The following is a 20,251-nucleotide window of genomic DNA, read 5'->3' as shown; positions in this document are numbered from 1 at the left end:
GCGTGGGCTATGGATAGAGTTGTGCGCAGGAGGATGGGTGTGTTGGAAATGAGATGTTTGAGGACAATGTGTGGTGGTTTGATCGAGTAAGTAACGTAAGGGTAAGAGAAATGTGTGGATATAAAAAGAGCGTGGTTGAGAGAGCAGAAGAGGGTGTTTTGAAATGGTTTGGGCACATGGAGAGAATGAGTGAGGAAAGATTAACCAAGAGGATATATGTGTCGGAGGTGGAGGGAACAAGAAGTGGGAGACCAAATTGGAGGTGGAAAGATGGAGTGAAAAAGATTTTGTGTGATCGGGGCCTGAACATGCAGGAGGGTGAAAGGAGGGCAAGGAATAGAGTGAATTGGATCGATGTGGTATACCGGGGTTGACGTGCTGTCAGTGGATTGAATCAGGGCATGTGAAGCGTCTGGGGTAAACCATGGAAAGCTGTGTAGGTATGTATATTTGCGTGTGTGGACGTATGTATATACATGTGTATGGGGGTGGGTTGAGCCATTTCTTTCATCTGTTTCCTTGCGCTACCTCGCAAACGCGGGAGACAGCGGCAAGAAAAAAAAAAAACTACTGACATAGGAGGCAGTTCAGGTGAACAGCTGAAAAAATAAAGAGGTATGCAGACTGTGTACAAATTCTTCTGTCAGCAAATAACAAAACTATCTAGAAGAAATAACACTCTGTTCTTAATGTTTACAAATAATGTGGACCTAATATGTGACATTACTATACCAAACACCCTGTATTCTGATCACAACCTAATATAAAATCAATGCAGGTTATAGACATAGACTGTGAGCTCAAAATTCACATGAAACTTAGAAAAGTAAGAATGATGAATAAAAACAACTCATAATGCTTTTCTTCATGTGAAAAATGCAAACAGCAGTCCCATTGGACCCGTAAAGACAGAGGAGGGTAATTTTGCACATGACTGTTAGGAGAGGAGTGAGATTCTTAAAAAAGCAGTGTGAATCAATATTCATTGAGTCAAAAGACTCCTTTAAGGTACACAACCTGGCAGACTTCTTCCTAAACAGTAATTGTCCTGTGTAATTGTCCTGTATTTGACCAGTGTGTTCTTGAACTTCTCTACCATGCATCCCATGCTGTTTCTGGAAGTAGATGGTAAGGTGTTGAAGAGTCTTAGGTGCTTAAGTTAAAGGTGTTCTCCCACTTTTTGTGTATGTGGCACCTTTGAATTTCAGAGGTAGTATATTACAAAGTGTTTCATGCCTGTCATGCCGGTAGGATGTTTTATTGGGATGTAATTTGGGGTGTAAATGTGAATAAGAGCAAGGTTATTAGGTACAGTAGGGTTGAGGGTCAAGTCAATTGGGAGGTAAGTTTGAATGGAGAAAAACTGGAGGAAGTAAAGTGTTTTAGATATCTGGGAGTGGATCTGGCAACGGATGGAACCATGGAGGTGGAAGTGAATCATAGGGTGGGGGAGGGGGCGAAAATCCTGGGAGCCTTGAAGAATGTGTGGAAGTCGAGAACATTATCTCGGAAAGCAAAAATGGGTATGTTTGAAGGAATAGTGGTTCCAACAATGTTGTATGGTGGCGAGGCGTGGGCTATGGATAGAGTTGTGTGCAGGAGGGTGGATGTGCTGGAAATGAGATGTTTGAGGACAATGTGTGGTGTGAGGTGGTTTGATCGAGTAAGTAATGTAAGGGTAAGAGAGATGTGTGGAAATAAAAAGAGCGTGGTTGAGAGAGCAGAAGAGGGTGTTTTGAAATGGTTTGGGCACATGGAGAGAATGAGTGAGGAAAGATTGACCAAGAGGATATATGTGTCGGAGGTGGAGGGAACGAGAAGTGGGAGACCAAATTGGAGGTGGAAAGATGGAGTGAAAAAGATTTTGTGTGATCGGGGCCCGAACATGCAGGAGGGTGAAAGGCGGGCAAGGAATAGAGTGAATTGGATTGATGTGGTATACCGGGGTTGACGTGCTGTCAGTGGATTGAATCAGGGCATGTGAAGCATCTGGGGTAAACCATGGAAAGTTGTGTGGGGCCTGGATGTGGAAAGGGAGCTGTGGTTTCGGGCATTATTGCGTGACAGCTGGAGACTGAGTGTGAACGAATGGGGCCTTTGTTGTCTTTTCCTAGTGCTACCTCGCACACATGAGGGGGGAGGGGGATGGTATTCCATGTGTGGCGAGGTGGCGATGGGAATGAATAGGGGCAGACAGTGTGAATTGTGTGCATGGGTATATATGTATGTGTCTGTGTGTGTATATATATGTGTACATTGAGATGTATAGGTATGTATATTTGCATGTGTGTGTGTGTACAATGTGTATGGGGGTGGGTTGTGCCATTTCTTTTGTCTGTTTCCTTGCGCTACCTCGCAAACGCGGGAGACAGCAAAAAAAAAAAAAAAAAATTGGGAACCACGTTTTCTAGGATTTTCCTGGTTTAGATGATAGTATACATTTCCCGTCTGCACTGCAAGGAGTATAGACTCAGTAATTTCAGATGTTCTCAGGAATTAGCAGATATTACCACCTCTCCACAGGATTTTGAAAGGACCACTGAGAGCATGATCATGCATTCTGCTTCAGGACCAGACTCTTAGAACTTGGTCTTCATTAAGAAATAAAAAACATCTGTTACACTGAGCATTAGAAATTCTCTGGAGAAAAAGTTCAAATTTTGTCGTCATCCCCTAAATTGTGAAACTTACAAACACCACCCCACTCCACAAAGGGAAAGCAAAGCAGTCTTATAAAATTATTGATTGATAGCATTGACACTACACATAAATCTTTGAGAGAGTCTTGAGCATTAAGCTGACTTAATTTATGGAATTGAACAATTTGCCTAACCCAGGACAACATGGTTTCAGGGCAGGAAGGTCTTACTTATCCCAGTGTTTGATTACTATTATAAAATTGTTGAGTCTGGAAAACAGGCAAAATGTTGATGTGATTTACACAGACTTTACAAAAGCATTTGACAAATGTGACCATGGTATCATTGCACATAGAATGCATAAGGTGGTGATGCCATAAAGAAAAAAATTGGGAGATTGGTTTACAGCCATTCCTTGCCATCTTCTGAGGCTATGTTCGTGGAAGACCCCATGGTTGGTAAGACCATTGTTGACAAGGTACAGGGCCTATGGGAAATGTTGGGTTAGGGACAGTGACCCTTGAGATACATACCTTAAGTTCTGTAATGAAAATATCAGGGTTAATAGTAGGTGAGCTCTTCTTCAAGTACAACATGCTTATGCTATAAAAATGCAAAGAAATGAAGGTACAAGCCTATGAAGTGGTAGTATGTCATCCATACCTTTACAAGGCAACCAGTCAGCTGTCACACAAAATGCTATCTCAATGCTTACCCTAGCAACTCATCCTGGTCATGACACTCCTCCTTCCTCTCTGTAGAAATGTTGGTCTGTCAGGCTGGGCCACAAGCAGCCCATAGCTACTTTGCACTTGCTCAGTGATTGGATAGAATTTTGATGGTAACAATTAGAACTGTGGATACTTAAAACTTGTTGCAGTGGTTATTATGATATTATACATAATCTAAATGTGTAAACTCGAAACCATGATAGGCAAGGGACCTCTCTATAACTCTTTTAAGTAACAAATCACGGTCCATTGTTGTAAACCATGCCATTTCCAGTGCCTTCATAGGAAAGAGCTCAGTTCCCAAATGAACTGTGTTTTCACCCTTCATGTTTTCATACTAGTACTTGATGTTGACTTGATTACAAATAAGAATTTCATATTTGCAGATGACAAGAGAATAAGTATGAAAATCGTATCATCAGAGGACATTGAAAAGTTACAGACTTAAATGAAGTTTTCTGGTGGGCCACCAAGAACATGCTTCTTAGTGGGGATAAATTACAACTCCTTTGATAAGGGGAAAATAAAGAAACCAAAGACAATACAGATCTCTGGATGGACACAAACACTGTCATAAACCAACTTAAAAATGTGAAAGATCTCAGAGTCATAATCATAATGTCTGATGATCTAAACATCAATAAAAGCAAAACAGTTGTTGCCTCCTTCAGAAGGATGGTTGTTTGGATTCTGATGACTTTCAAGACAAGGGAGGAAGAACTAGCACTGATAATTTTTAAGGCACTAATTCTCTCATGGGTAGAATTTTGCTCTCCCAATATCACCCTGCAAGACAGGTGAAATTGCCGAATTAGAAAGTGTACAGAGTGTTTTCACAGCCCACATTAACATGGTTATGCAAATATAGTACTGGGAGCAGCTAAAATTATTGGGGCTGTACTCTTTCATATTTGTTTGCCATTTTTTCATTAACAAGGTAGTGCTTGGAACAGACAAAGAAAAGGCTTTATTCACATGCATCCATTCTTTGGCTGTTGTGTGTAATGCACTGAAACTATACCCCTTATCCACAACCAGACCTTTCCTTGATGTCCACAAGCTGTTTCATGTGCCCTCTGCAATCCATTAACAGCACATTGCCCCTCGTATGCTTCCTTGCTCCAATTGCATGTTCAGGCCCTAGTCACTCAAAATCTTATTCATTCTATAATTCCATATCCAGTTCAGTCTTCACTTTCTCCTTGTCCCCCTCCACTTCTGACACATATATCCTCTATGTCAATCTCTCCTTGCACATTCTCATCATATATTGAAGCTGTTTCACCACACCCACTTCAGCTTTCTCAGCCATTTACATATTGATAAGAGGGGCAGGTATGCAGTCTGTTAAGGATGAGTGCCTAGGAGGTGAGTCATTTGTGTGATGATGACACACTACTTGTGGCACATTCGAATAAGAAACTGCAGAAGGTGGTGCCTGAGTTTAGGAGAGTGTGAAAGGAGAAAGTTGAAAGCAATGTCAGTAAAAGCAAGTTTATTTGATCCAGGAGTTCAAAGAAATAGGTTAGCAGGGTGGTGAGTTTGAATGGGGAAAATTTGGAGAAATTGGGAGCAAACATAGCAGCAAATGGAACCATGGAATCAGAGATGAGTCATAGGGTGGGTAAGAGGGAATGAAAGTTTTGGAAGCATTGAGAAATTTGTGGAAAGAGGAGTCACTATCAGGGAGGGTGGAAATGAGTATGTTTGGAGGTATAGTAGTCTGACAGTGTTGTATGGATGTGAGGCATGGGCTTTTGATGAGAATGCATAGAAAAGGGTGAATATGTTAGAAATGAAATGTTTGAGGACAATATGTGGTATGAGTAGGGTTGAATAAGTGATGATATAGTGAGTGAGGTGTGGTACTAAGTATATAGTTGAGAGAGCTGAAGAGATTTTGTTGAAATGGTTTGGATGTATGGAGAGAATGGACAAGGAGTGGTGACAAAGAGGATGTTGTGTGTCGTGAGTGGAGGGGGATAAGGAGAAGGGGGAGATTGAACTGGAAATGGAAGAATGGTTTGAAAAAGATTGTGAGTGCTCAGGGACTGAACATGCAGGAGGGTTAAAGGTATGCATGGGATTGGGTGAATTGGAGCAATGTGGTATACAAGGAATGTCATGCAAGCAATAAATTGAGCCAGGGCATATGACGCAGCCTGATTATGGATAAGAAGCTGTGGTTATGGTGCTCATGGCAGCTAGAGAATGGGTATACATGAATGCAGCCTTTCTTCTGTTCCTGTTGCTACCTTGCTAATGGGAGAAAAGGCAAACAAATGTAGAGAAAAATGATATTGATTAAGATTATTTGCTCAAAGCCTCTTCCTCCATGTTTGTATGCTTTTAAATCTCACAGAACTTGGAGAGAAAGTTGAGTTTTGAAGAGTAGAAAATTGTTTCTCTCTAGGGCACTGTTCCATGAGCAAATTTTCAGGATTGCTGTTTCAAGCCCACATTCCCTTTCTTTAGGAAAAAAAAATTTCTCGGTGTAATAACAACTTCCCTCAAGGTAATGTCTGTGTTCTGAGAACATTGAAGTGACTTACATGGTCAGTTTGTGTCGGCAGGGAGGGAATTCAAACAACTGTAGGTGGTTAGTGAGGGATAAGAGGCATGTACCTCAGTGAAAGACAGAGGGTTGAAGGATTCTAACCCCCAGGGATCTTAAATAATGTCTCAAAGCTCATGGGACACTGCCCAGGGAAATTTTTCAGTATTCACGACTCGTATTATCCTTGCTGAATCCATTTTTATAGGAAGCTTTATTCTAACCGTCTTCCTCATTGTTGTAATGCTCATAACAATCTCAAGATGATGTTATCCTGGGGGTAACTGTGATTTGTCAAAACATGTTTAAGATTTTTTTTAAGATTGTTTCTCTTGAGGGCTGTGTCCCATTAGCATTTTTTCTGGGTCTTTGTTTCCTTCCTTATCTTTGCCTTTCTTTTGAAAAACCTTTCTGTTGACCACCAGTGACCACCATGAGGTTGACATATTCTATTTCTATTATACTTATTCGCTGTCTCCCGCGTTTGCGAGGTAGCGCAAGGAAACAGACGAAAGAATGGCCCAACCCACCCACATACACATGTATATACATAAACGCCCACACATGCACATATACATACCTATACATTTCAACATATACATACATATATATACACAGACATATACATATATACTCCCGCGTTTGCGAGGTAGCGCAAGGAAACAGACGAAAGAAATGGCCCAACCCCCCCCCATACACATGTACATACACACGTCCACACACGCAAATATACATACCTACACAGCTTTCCATGGTTTACCCCAGACGCTTCACATGCCTTGATTCAATCCACTGACAGCACGTCAACCCCTGTATACCACATCGCTCCAATTCACTCTATTCCTTGCCCTCCTTTCACCCTCCTGCATGTTCAGGCCCCGATCACACAAAATCCTTTTCACTCCATCTTTCCACCTCCAATTTGGTCTCCCTCTTCTCCTCGTTCCCTCCACCTCCGACACATATATCCTCTTGGTCAATCTTTCCTCACTCATTCTCTCCATGTGCCCAAACCATTTCAAAACACCCTCTTCTGCTCTCTCAACCACGCTCTTTTTATTTCCACACATCTCTCTTACCCTTACGTTACTTACTCGATCAAACCACCTCACACCACACATTGTCCTCAAACATCTACATGTACACACTCATACTTGCTGCCCCCATCCGTTCCCGTCGCCACCCCACCACACTTGAAATGGCACCCCTCCCACCCCCAAAGCGCACATGAGGTAGTGCCAGGAAAAGACAACAAAGGCAACATTAATTCACACTCAGTCTCTAGCTGTCATGTGTAATGCACCGAAACCACAGCTCCCGTTCCACAACCAGGCCCCACAAAACTTACCATGGTTTACCCCAGATGCTTCACATGCCCTGGTTCAATCCACTGACAGCATGTCCATCCTGGTATACCACATTGTTCCAATTCACTCTATTCCTTGCACGCCTTTCACCCTCCTGTATGTTCAGGCCCCGATCGCTCAAAATCTTTTTCACTCCATCTTTCCACCTCCAATTTGGTCTCCACTTCTCCTCTTTCCCTCCACTTCTGACATATATCCTCTTTGCCAATCTTTCCTCACTCATTCTCTACATGTGACCAAACCATTTCAATACACCCTCTTCTGCTCTCTCAACCACACTCATTTCATTATCACACATCTCTCTTACCCTTTCATTACTTACTTGATCAAACCACATATTGTCCTCAGACATTTCATTTCCAACACATCCACCTTCCTCCACACAACCCTATCTATAGCCCATGTCTCGCAACCATATAACATTATTGGAACCACTATTCCTTCAAACATACCAATATTTGCTCCCCGAGATAATGTTCTCGCCTTCCACACATTCTTCAATGCTCCTAGTAACTTTGCCCCCTCTCCCACCCTGTGACTCACTTCCCCTTCCATGGTTCCATCTGCTGCTAAATCCACTCCCAGATATCTAAAACACTTCACTTCCTCCAGTTTTTCTCCTTTCAAACATACCTCCCAATCAACTTGTCCCTCAACCCTACTGTACCTAATAACCTTTCTCATATTCACATTTACTCTCAGCTTTCTTCTTTCACACACTTTACCAAACTCAGTCACCAGCTTCTGCAGTTTCTCACCCAAATCAGCCACCAGCACTGTATCATCAGCGAACAACAACTGACTTACTACCCAAGCTCTCTCATCCACAACAGACTGCATACTTGCCCCTCTCTCTAAAACTCTTGCATTCACCTCTCTAACAACCCCATCCATAAACAAACAATCATGGAGACATCATGCACCCCTGCCGCAAACCAACATTCACTGAGAACCAGTCACTTTCCTCTCTTCCTACTCGCACTCATACCTTACATCCTTGATAAAAACTTTTCACTGCTTCCAGCAACTTGCCTTCCATGCTATATACTCTTTATACCTTCCACAGGTCATGTTTCAGCAACAAAGGGACATAGATATCATTGCTAAGGTTGCTGGTTGGTTGATTTATGGAGCTAAAGCCATTTGGTTGATAATTCCAAATAACTGGTAAAGGAGGGTGAAAGACATTTGTCTCAACGTAAGGTTTAGGGTCCAAAGGTTTTTAACCCCAGGGATCTTAGAGATTTTCTCAAGGTTCAAAGGATACTGCTCTATAGAGTACCAGATTTTCATACTACAATACTTCCATTTTCCATGATTCCCTTTATCATTCCCACATCATTTGTGTACAGTAATTATAGTTCTGTAAAGAGTACCCTATTGGGACAGTTAAGTATAACAGAATCATCACTCACCTATTTTTTACATTTGTTTTTCTATAACAGGCTGTCAATCAATGTCTCTGAATTTCCAACTTATTAAGTGTAAGTTTTAAGGGCTACAGAGGCATATTGCACCTTCGTAAGCATTATATTCAGTGTAGAAAGTTGCTTAACAGCTGTGATATTTTTTCTTCATACATAAATGCAGAAACCTGCCACTGTATCTTGTTAACTTTTTTTTGTACCTTTATCATTTCTTTTATCACCAAAACATTTGCAGAATTATACAGCCTAGTGAAACCATATTTGCTTGTTGATTAGGTACTATATTTCCTGGTATGGGACATATATTGCAAAGCAGAAATATGAGAGATTTTAATGCATATTGTTTAAACATATCTATGGAAAACTGACTGTTTATAGATTTTACCATATTTCTATAATTCACTGCTGCATTATTCATTAATTTTACAGGCACTGTAGGTTAAGTGGTGACTTCTTGTAATTTGTACCTAATGTGAAGTCACGATATTTCCTACAGGAAGATGTGGTCGAGTTACAGAGATCCGAGGATGGGATAATGAGTCTGGAAGATCTGTGGCAAATGTAACCTGGGTGTGTGGGTCAACCAATGTTTACAGAGTTGGACACAAAGGAAAAGTTGATCTTAAGGTTCTTTGGCCTGCCACAAATGGTCATGTATACACTCAGCATCTCCCGGTATTGGGTAAACAAGAAGGTAAATATGGCTCATACTGTAAAGTAGATAACTACAAAGTTTACTGGGTGCCTAGAGATGTAAATTATATTCTCTGGCTGATTTCACTGGATAATTGGAAGTGATGTATCAGATGTAAATGGGAATGATTTATTGTCCATGCATTGGATGTAAATATGAATAAATTGTAGATGCATCAGATGCCAATTGGAATAGATGTTTAAGATATTCATACTTAAGTTACAGAACATCAGTCACATGAAGTAATATCACTGTTTTAGGGCAGTTATCTTTAATAAAGTAATAACTAAAGTTGATATGGAAGTGTAGATGAAATACAAAAGTGACTACCTGTCACTTTGTAGTTCTTACGTGTATTTTTTTCATTAGTCATCCATCAGGCGTTAGACTATTAGCCTGCATGCATACATACACTCATCTTGGACAAATTGTAAAAGAAATGGTTAAAAGGCTAAAGGTTCAAAGGGTTCACCAGTAAATACTTTTCAGCACTGGGTGAGAGCATACATGCCAGCCACCTGCTTATTTCCCTCATGAACATTAAAGATATGCATTAATGGTTTTGTAGTTGACTCTTATCTTTGTAGATGATAATTCGTTCATATGATAATGAAAGTCATATTGCTTGATGAAATGATAGCAGCTGGACACTGCTAATGTATGTAGGTGACTAAAGTACACCAGCCTCAGCAATTGGACACTGCTAATGAACATAGGTGACTAAAGTGCACCAGCCTCAGTGAACACATTGGTTCAGTGACTTTATCGGTCAATCTTACCCCATCAGGTGGAACTTAACCATATGAAAGTAACAGACCATGTGGCTCTGTTGCCCCTATCCAGTCAAGAAATATTATGGTGAATGGAAAGCCTGCTATTGATGTGATTAGGAAAAACATTTATATGTGTGCATCTTGCCTCTGTAGAATAAAGGACAGGAATCCTTATAAGTTGAGTTTGAATGACTGGTATTGTTTATTGTCATGCTCTGACTGCATAGAAATTAAAGTTTTTGAAGTAATGCTGAGAAGTTACTGATTTGGCACCTAACACTGATTATGCCATTTTACAGGTTTCATTTATCTGAGGCATCTTCATGGCTTCAAAACTTGCCATTTTTTTATTTTTTTCTTTTGTCATAAGTAAATGCTAGTAAAATTAAAGAAATTGTGTTTCAAAGAAAACATGTTGAAAGTTTAGCTTATGCAAAACTATGTTGAAGAAAAGAAGAAAGTGTAATAGACTGTGTTTGGAGAGAGAGAGAGAGAGAGAGAGAGAGAGATAGATAGAGAGAGAGAGAGAGAGAGAGAGAGAGAGAGAGAGAGAGAGAGAGAACTGTCTTGGGTAAGTTTGGTGGTATGGAAGGAGAGGTAAGAAAGAGAGCAGTACTGGGTAGAAGAGTCATTGGGTACCATAATAGAATAATGAAGGATAGAGGTGTAAGTATGGAAGTGAAGAGAGGGTTAAGGGACAGCATAACCCTCCAAACCTTGACCTATGCAGCCAAAAATGGACATGGAATGTCACAGAGGTCAAGAATCCAGGCTGTGGAAATGAGCTGTTAGAGAGGAGCATATGGTATGACTAGAAGGAATGAAGGAAGAAATGAAGTGTTATATGAGATTTGTGGTATTGTAGAGAATGATTTGTTGAATGGTGGAGTAGGTGAAACATAACACTATGAGGTGTTTTGGTCATGTGGAAAGAATGCATTACTAGGAGTTTACAAGGAGATTATGTGATGGTACAGTTAAAGGGTTTAGTGTGAGAGGAAGACCACCTGTGACATGGGTAAATAAAATGAAAGAATGCTGGGAGAGACATGGAGGAAGAATGTGTGGAATGGGGTATGTGAGGGAGGAATGTAATGACTAGAATAAGTGGAGACTCTTTTGCTGTGGCCATCCACTTGATGGTAGTTCCTGAGGGGAATAGGCATCAGAGATTTAGGAGATGGATCATAAGTTTTACTACCACACATTATTAGGAGCACAAGTTTCACAGTTTTCAGTGATGTCACAAGTCTGATAGTTCTCTTAGCTAAGTCCTTTAGATTTGATTTTGGAGACATTTATATTCACAAGGAGTTATGATTTTTATTGTTCCTTAAGTGTACACTAAAAGCTTTGGTTTGGAAAGAAAAATTCTTTCTCAGTTTCATGATACTAATCAGTGAGCATTCATGTAGGTTGCCTAATAAGGTGTCTTTAACCTGAAAGAAGAATTGATGGCCTTTATTGTGCTATCACATATAAATTCTAGAATAATTTTCTTGCATTTATAAAACTTGGTACACTGTAGAGTAGGGTAGTATCAACTGTTTCCTCAGTCATCTTCATTCATCTTCCAAATATGATACTTCACAAAAGATTCAAGCTCCTTCAGTCTTCTAGGCATTGCAAGCTTCTCAGACAATCAGGCAGGGGTTTTGAAAAAGATAATGGTTAGATCTTCATCCCTGTGAGGCAGAAATTAATTTGGTTATAACACATGGAGAGAATGAGTGAGGAACGATTGACAAAGAGGATGTATGTGTCAGAGGTGGAGGGAAAGAGGAGAAATAGGAGACCAAATTGGAGGTGGAAGGATGGAGTGAAAAAGATTTTGAGCGATCGGGGCCTGAATATACAGGAGGGTGAGAGGCATGCAAGGAATAGTGAATTAGAACAGTGTGGTATACTGGGGTCAACATTCTGTCAGTGGATTGAACTAGGGCATGTGAAGCGTCTAGGGTAAACCATGGAAAGGTCTGTGGGGCCTGGATGTGGAAAGGGAGCTGTGGTTTGAGTGCACTACACATGACAGCTAGAGACTGAGCATGAACGAATGTGGCCTTTTTGTCTGTTCCTGGCACTACTTTGCAGGAGAGGGAGGGGGAGATGCTATTTCGTGTGTAGTGGGGTGGTGACGAGAATGGATGAAGGCAGCAAGTATGAATATGTACATATGTATGTATTTATATGTCTGTGTATATATATGTATGTATATGGTGAAATGTATATTATGTTTATGTGTGTGTGTGTGTGGGCGTTTATGTATATACACGTGTATGTGGGTGGGTTGGGCCATTCCTCGTCTGTTTCCTTGCGCTACCTCGCTATTGTAGGAGACAGTGGTTAAGTTTAATAAAGAAATATATGAATAATATCATACTCAAGTAGAGCTGAAGTTGATGTGTTTAGAGGTCCTGAGAGTCTTATACATTGGAAGAAGAAAAATCATCACCTGTAAAAAATCAGCCTAGGTTTGATTTAAAGAGGTATTTTTTTTTATATGAGCATGTTTTAGAGGATCAGCCAAATTTCAAAAGGAAATATCATGAATGGACTTTTCAAGGCTTTACAAAATCTTTTGAAACTTAACTGGGACATATGATTAGAAGTCAGATCATAGAACAGTATTACAAGAGGGTTTGTTACATCTGTAATGAGGGCAATGGTATAGGAGTACCCTTAATAATATATGGAAAATGTGGGACCAAAGAAAGAGATATTTCTACAAACTGTGACAAAAGGCCAAGGAAACAAGGGGTATGATGTGTAGCAAACATGGGTATCACAGGAGCTGGGCATTATTTGAAAGGTATAAGGGAGTAGAAAATGAGCACAACAAAATAAGGAAAAATACTTTGAATGGGGCAAATGAAAATCTAAAACTAATCCATACTCATTGTGAGTAGGTTACCTTACAAGGTGTCTTTTACCTATGAGAAGAGAGATATGTGAGGAGCTATATATCAGGTTCCAGGGTGTGTTCACAGTAAAGGACACTTTGCCAGCATTAGTTAAAACTAGATGGGTGAGGAGCTGGTAGATAGTTGGTAAACTCATGAAAGGTTTAAAGCCACATAAGGGTCATGGCTTTAATTATACTTTGTCTTTTTTACTCAGGGTGTTAAGTCAACAGTTCACTTGAGATGTTATTGCTTGGTAGAAGAGAAGTCAGTGACCAGGAAATGGAAAAGTGGAATAGATATGCCTATTTTTAAGAAAGAAAATGGAATAGATTATACTCTCATAAGACTGAAAAGCATGGTCTCTGAAATACTGGAAAATATGAAATATGCAAAATGTGAAGGAGGAAATATGTCAGGAAAGTCAGTATGGGTTGAATCAAGAGATCATTTGAAACAACTTTTAGACTTCTATGCTAGAGTGACCATTAGTTTAGAATAGAAAATTAAGATGCAGAATGTTAAGAAAGAAATATGTCAAAATGTTCAGAAAAAAATATGGGTCGTCAAAAAAGACCATTTGAAACAGAACTTCTAGACTTCTATGCTGGAGTAACCATTTGTTTAGAATGGAAAAGAAAGGCTTGTATGTTCATAGACTACCAGAAGTCATTTAACTTTGGACCCTAAATGAGGCAGTTGAAAATTTAGATTTACAGATAGACATGAGAGGAAGACATCAATCCATTAGAAATTACCAAAATGAAAGGAAACAGAGAAAACCTGTCGGAGATGCCTCTTCAGATTAGGTAGTAATCCTGCAGGTTCTCTTAGGATGATAGCATATCCATATTTGTGTACTTGACTTGCCAGAAGGATTTGAAATCATACTTGAATATGTTTTTGGATAATATAGACTTTTAAGAGAAATAGGTATTCAGGACTCTGATAAACTACTTAGAAACACAGACAGACTAAATTTAATCATTAGGCATATGCAGATTTAATGAAATTCAACTCATATGAAAAGTGATAGAGATGGGATGAATATTTTGAAGGATTGTGAAATGTGTTTGATGATAGAGTGGCAGATGTAGAATGTTTTGGTAGGGGTGGAATGCAAAGTGCAAGAGCCATGGAGAATGGTTTGGTGAAGAGAGAAGTTGTGAAACCCTTGAGGAAGATGAAGATGGTGTTGCAGTTGAATTTATTAAGAAAGGGGATGACTGTGTTGTTGATTGGTTGGTAGGAATATTCAATGTCTGTATGAATCACGGTAAGGTGACAGAGGATTGGCGGAATGCATGTATAGTGCAGTTGTATAAAGACAAGCGGGATAAAGGTGAATTTTCAAACTACAGAAGTATAAGTTTGTTGAGTATACCTGGTAAGTTGTATGGGAGGGTATTGATTGAGAGCTTCAGATTGGGGAGGAGCAGTGTGGTTTCAGAAGTGGTAAAGGGTGTGTGAATCAGGTGTTTGCCTTAAGAATGTTTGTAAGAAATACTTACCAAAACAGATGAATTTTGTATGTGGCATTTATGGATATGGAGAAAGCATATGATAGGGCTGATAGAGAGGCTTTGTGGAAGGTGTTAAGAATATATGGTGTGGGAAATAAGCTGCTAGAACTGTGACAAGTTTTTATCGAGAGTGTATGGCATGTATACGAGTATGAAAGAGAGTGAATGGTTCCAAGTGAAGGTTGACCTGTGGCAGGGGTGTGTGATGTGACTATGGTTGTGGGTTGTTAATTTGTTTATGGATGGTGTGGTTAGGGAAGTGAATACAAGAGTCTTGGAGATGGGGCGAGTATGCAGTCTGAGGGGGATGACAGAGCCTGAGAATTGAGTCATTTGTTTGCTCCTGATACAGCACTGGTAGCAGATTCAAGTGAGAAACTACAGAAGTTGGTGACTGGGTTTGGAAGAGTGTGTAAAAGGAAAAAGTTGATAATGAATGTGAATAAAAGCAGTTATTAGGTTCAGCAGGGTTGAGAGACAAGCAAGTTGGGATGTAAGTTTGAGTAGAGGAAAATTGAGGGAAGTGAAGTGTTTTAGATATCTGAGAGTGGACATGGCAGCAAATGGAAACATAGAAATGGAAGCGAGTCTTAGAGTGGAGGAGGGGGCAAAGGTTCTAGGAGTGCTGAAGTATGCGTGGAAAGAGAGAACATTATCTGGGAGGACAAAAATGGGTATGTTTGAAGAAATAATAGTCGCAACATATTTTACAGTTTCAAGGTATGGGCTGTAGATTGGTTTGTGTGGAAGAGGGCAAATGTGGCAAATTAAATGTTTGAGGAGAAAATGTGGTGTAAGGTGGTTCAATCAGGTAAGTAATGAAAGGGTAAGAGAGATGTAATAAAGAGAGTGGTTGAGAGAGCAGATGATGGTGTGTTGAAATAGTTTGAACATACGGAGAGAATGAATGAGGAAAGGTTCACAAAGAAGATGTAAGTGTCAGGGGTGGAGGGAACAAGGAGAAGAGGGAGACCAGGTTGGAGATGGAAGGATGGAGTGAAAGAGATTTTGAGAGATCAGGGTCTGAACACGTAGGAAGCTGGCAGGTGTGCATAAAATAGAGTGAATTGGAATGATGTAGTTTACTGAGGTTAACATGCCATCAGTGGACTGAACTAGGGCACATGGAACATTTGGGTAAGCCATGGAAAGGTCTATGGGACCTGGATATGTATAGGGAGCTATAGTTTCGATGCAGTACACTTGACAGCCCGAGTATGGATATGAGTGGACATGGCTTTTCTTTGTATGTTTCCTGGCACTACTTCGATGATGCAGGGGGCAGTGATCAGGTATGGGGACAAGAGAATACGTATGTTATCATTTTTTTCTATTCATGCATTTTTGCTTTTTACTGAGGGTTGGGGTGGCTTTGGGAATGGATGATGGTGAGCAAGAATGAATGTGTGCATATATGTATATGTGCATTTATATGTATGTGTATTTAGGGAAGCAGTGATGGCTTGTGCAAAAGATGCTTGTGGCATGAGAAGCGTGGGAGGTGGGTAGATTAGAAAGGGGAGTGAGTGGTGGGATGAAGAGGTAAGATTATTAGTGAACGAGAGAGGCATTTGGACAATTTTTGTCGGGAAATAATGCAAATGACTGGGAGATGTATAAAAGAAAGAGAAAGGTGCAAGAGGCTAAAAAGAGGGCAAATGAGAGTTGGGGTGAGAGAGTATCATTAAATTTTAGGGAGAAAAAAGATGTTTTGGAAGGAGGTAAATAAAGTGCGTAAGACAAGGGATAAATGGGAACATCAGTGAAGGGGGCTAATAGGGAGGTGATAACAAGTAGTGGTGATGTGAGAAGGAGATGGAGTGAGTATTTTGGTTTGTTGAATGTGTTTGATGATAGAGTGGCAGATAAAGGGTGTTTTGGTCGAGGTGGTGTGCAAAGTGAGAGGGTTAAGGAGAATGATTTGGTAAACGGAGAAGAGGTAGTAAAAGTTTTTATTGAGGATGTAAGGCATGTGTACGTGTAGAAAGAGAGGAAAGTGATTGGTTCTCAGTGAGTGATGTCTCCATGGTTGTTTAATTTGTTTATGAATGGGGTTGTTAGGGAGGTGAATGCAAGAGTTTTGGAAAGAGGGGCAAGTATAAAGTCTGTTGTGCTTGAGAGAGCTTGGGAAGTGAGTCAGTTGTTGTTTGCTGATGATACAGCGCTGGTGGCTGATTCATGTGAGAAACTGCAGAAGCTGGTGACTGAGTTTGGTAAAATGTGTGAAAGAAGAAAGCTGAGAGTAAATGTGAATAAAAGCAAGGTTATTAGGTACAGTAGGGTTGAGGAGTAAGTTAATATGGAGGTAAGTTTGATTGGAGAAAAACTGGAGGAAATGAAGTGTTTTAGATATCTGGGAGTGGATTTAGCAGCGGATGGAACCATGGAAGCGGAAGTGAATCATAGGATGGGGGAGGGGGCGAAAGTTCTGGGAGCGTTGAAAAATGTGTGGAAGTCGAGAACGTTATCTTGGAAAGCAAAAATGGGTATGTTTGAAGGAATAGTGGTTCCAACAATGTTATATGGTTGCGAGGCGTTGGCTATACATAGATTTGTACGGAGGAGGGTGGATGTGCTGGAAATGAGATGTTTGAGGACAATATGTGGTGTGAGGTGGCTTGATTGAATAAGTAATGAAAGGGTAAGAGAGATGTGTGGTAATAAAAAGAGTGTGGTTGAGCAGAAGAGGGTGTTTTGAAGTGGTTTGGTCACATGGAGAGAATGAGTGTGGAAAGATTGACAAAGAGGATATATGTGTCAGAGGTGTTGGGAGCGATGAGAAGTAGGAGACCAAATTGGAGGTGGAAAGATGGAATGAAAAAGATTGTAAGTGATCAGGGCCTGAACATGCAGGAGGGTGAAAGGCGGGCAAGGAATAGAGTGAATTGGATTGATGTGGTATACCAGGGTTGACGTGCTGTCAGTGGATTGAATCAAGGCATGTGAAGCGTCTGGGGTAAACCATGGAAAGCTGTGTAGGTATGTATATTTGCGTGTGTGGACGTATTGTATATACATGTGTATGGGGGTGGGTGTGGCCATTTCTTTCGTCTGTTTCCTTGCGCTACCTCGCAAACGCGGGAGACAGCGACAAAGTATAGAAAAAAAAAAAAAAATATACACACACAGACACACACATATACACACATGCACACAATTCACACTGTCTGTCCCTACTCACCCCCATCGCCACCCCGCCACACATGGAATAACATCCCCCTCCCCCCTCATGTGCGCGAGGCAGCGCCAGGAAAAGACAACAAAGGCCCCATTCACTCACACTCAGTCTCCAGCTGTCATGCAATAATGCCTGAAACCACAGCTCCCTTTCCACATCCAAGCCCCACACAACTTTCCATGGTTTACCCCAGACGCTTCACAAGCCCTGATTCAATCCATTGACAGCACATCAACCCCGGTATACCACATTGATCCAATTCACTCTATTCCTTGCCCGCGTTTCACCCTCCTGCATGTTCAGGCCCCGATCACTCAAAATCTTTTTCACTCCATCTTTCCACCTCCAATTTGGTCTCCCACTTTCTCGTTTCCATCACCTCCAACACATATATCCTCTTGGTCAATCTTTCCTCACTCAGTCTCTCCTTGTACTTCCTCACACAAGTCTCCTTTCCAAGCTCATTTACTCTCACCACTCTCTTCACCCCAACATTCTCTCTTCTTTTCTGAAAACCTCTACAATCTTCACCTTCGCCTCCACAAGATAATGATCTGACATCCCTCCAGTTGCACCTCTCCTGACATTTACAATCCAAAAGTCTCTCTTTTGCACTCCTGTCAATTAACACGTAATCCAGTAATGCTCTCTGGCCATCTCTCCTTACTTACATACGTATACTTATTATATCTCTCTTTTTAAACCAGGTATCCCAATCACCAGTCTTTTTCAGCACATAAATCTACAAGCTCTTCACCATTTCCATTTACAACACTGAACACCCCATGTATACCAATTATTCCCTCAACTGCACATTACTCACCTTTGCATTCAAATCACCCATCACTATAACCCGGTCTCGTGCATCAAAACCATTAACACATCATTCACGATGCTCCCAAAACACTTGCCTCTCATGATCTTTCATCTCATGCCAGGTGCATATGCACCAATTATCACCATCTCTCTCCATCAACTTTCAGTTTTACCCATATCAATCTAGATTTTTGGTTTTGTTAAGTGGTGATTGCATTGTAACAGTTTGCTTGATATCACAGGCTCTAGGAAAGACTGGAGTTGTTGCCAGGGTTTATCCTGATGGTGATCTGCGAGTTAATGTTGAAGGAATAGTGGTTCCAACAATGTTATATGGTTGCGAGGCGTTGGCTATACATAGATTTTGTACGGAGGAGGGTGGAAATGTGCTGGAAATGAGATGTTTGAGGACAATGTGTGGTGTGAGGTGGCTTGATTGAATAAGTAATGAAAGGGTAAGAGAGATGTGTGGAAGTAAAAAGAGCGTGGTTGAGAGAGCAGAAGAGGGTGTTTTGAAATGGTTTGGGCACATGGAGAGAATGAGTGTGGAAAGATTGACAAGAGGATATATGTGTCGGAGGTGGAGGGAGCAAGGAGAAGAGGGAGACCAAATTGGAGGTGGAAAGATGGAGTGAAAAAGATTTTGTGTGATCGGGGCCTGAACATGCAGGAGGGTGAAAGGCGGGCAAGGAATAGAGTGAATTGGATTGATGTGGTATACCAGGGTTGACGTGCTGTCAGTGGATTGAATCAAGGCATGTGAAGCGTCTGGGGTAAACCATGGAAAGCTGTGTAGGTATGTATATTTGCGTGTGTGGACGTATTGTATATACATGTGTATGGTGGTGGGTTGGCCATTTCTTTCGTCTGTTTCCTTGCGCTACCTCGCAAACGCGGGAGACAGCGACAAAGTATAGAAAAAAAAAAAAAAAAAAATTATGTGGTTGGTCATTCACCAGTGAAGCAAATGTTTTGCAGAACTTCATACGGAAAATTTTTATATTTCCTTTAGGAGGAAAGGTTGTTCTCTCATACCATTATTATCCTTTATAGTAATGTGACCTGTTAGAAAAGGAAAGAGAAGGTGCAAGAGGCTAAAAAGAGGGCAAATGAGAGTTGGGGTGAGAGAGTATCATTAAATTTTAGGGAGAAAAAAGATGTTTTGGAAGGAGGTAAATAAAGTGCGTAAGACAAGGGATAAATGGGAACATCAGTGAAGGGGGCTAATAGGGAGGTGATAACAAGTAGTGGTGATGTGAGAAGGAGATGGAGTGAGTATTTTGAAGGTTTGTTGAATGTGTTTGATGATAGAGTGGCAGATAAAGGGTGTTTTGGTCGAGGTGGTGTGCAAAGTGCGAGGGTTAGGGAGAAAAAAAAAAAAAAAAAAAAAAAAAAAAAAAAAAAAAAAAAAAAAAAAAATTATGTGGTTGGTCATTCACCAGTGAAGCAAATGTTTTGCAGAACTTCATACGGAAAATTTTTATATTTCCTTTAGGAGGAAAGGTTGTTCTCTCATACCATTATTATCCTTTATAGTAATGTGACCTGTTAGAAAAGGAAAGAGAAGGTGCAAGAGGCTAAAAAGAGGGCAAATGAGAGTTGGGGTGAGAGAGTATCATTAAATTTTAGGGAGAAAAAAGATGTTTTGG

At 40.6% G+C, this 20,251-nt stretch overlaps 1 protein-coding gene across 1 annotated transcript in view; it reads left to right on the top strand.

Annotated features, from left to right (window-relative positions):
* Positions 1-20,251, top strand: part of mib2 (mind bomb 2) — a 330,213-nt gene that overhangs the window by 228,815 nt on the left and 81,147 nt on the right. Inside the window, exons 6-7 of the mRNA XM_071663617.1 lie at positions 9,215-9,512; positions 10,339-10,429. Coding sequence (XP_071519718.1) covers positions 9,215-9,512; positions 10,339-10,429 — 389 coding nt within the window. The remainder of the gene's footprint in view (positions 1-9,214; positions 9,513-10,338; positions 10,430-20,251) is intronic.

This window comes from Panulirus ornatus, chromosome 1 (genome assembly GCF_036320965.1).
Source record: "Panulirus ornatus isolate Po-2019 chromosome 1, ASM3632096v1, whole genome shotgun sequence".
Taxonomy (NCBI): domain Eukaryota; kingdom Metazoa; phylum Arthropoda; class Malacostraca; order Decapoda; family Palinuridae; genus Panulirus; species Panulirus ornatus.
Note: the sequence above shows the minus strand (reverse complement) of the source record. Positions and strands in the feature narration are given on the sequence as shown.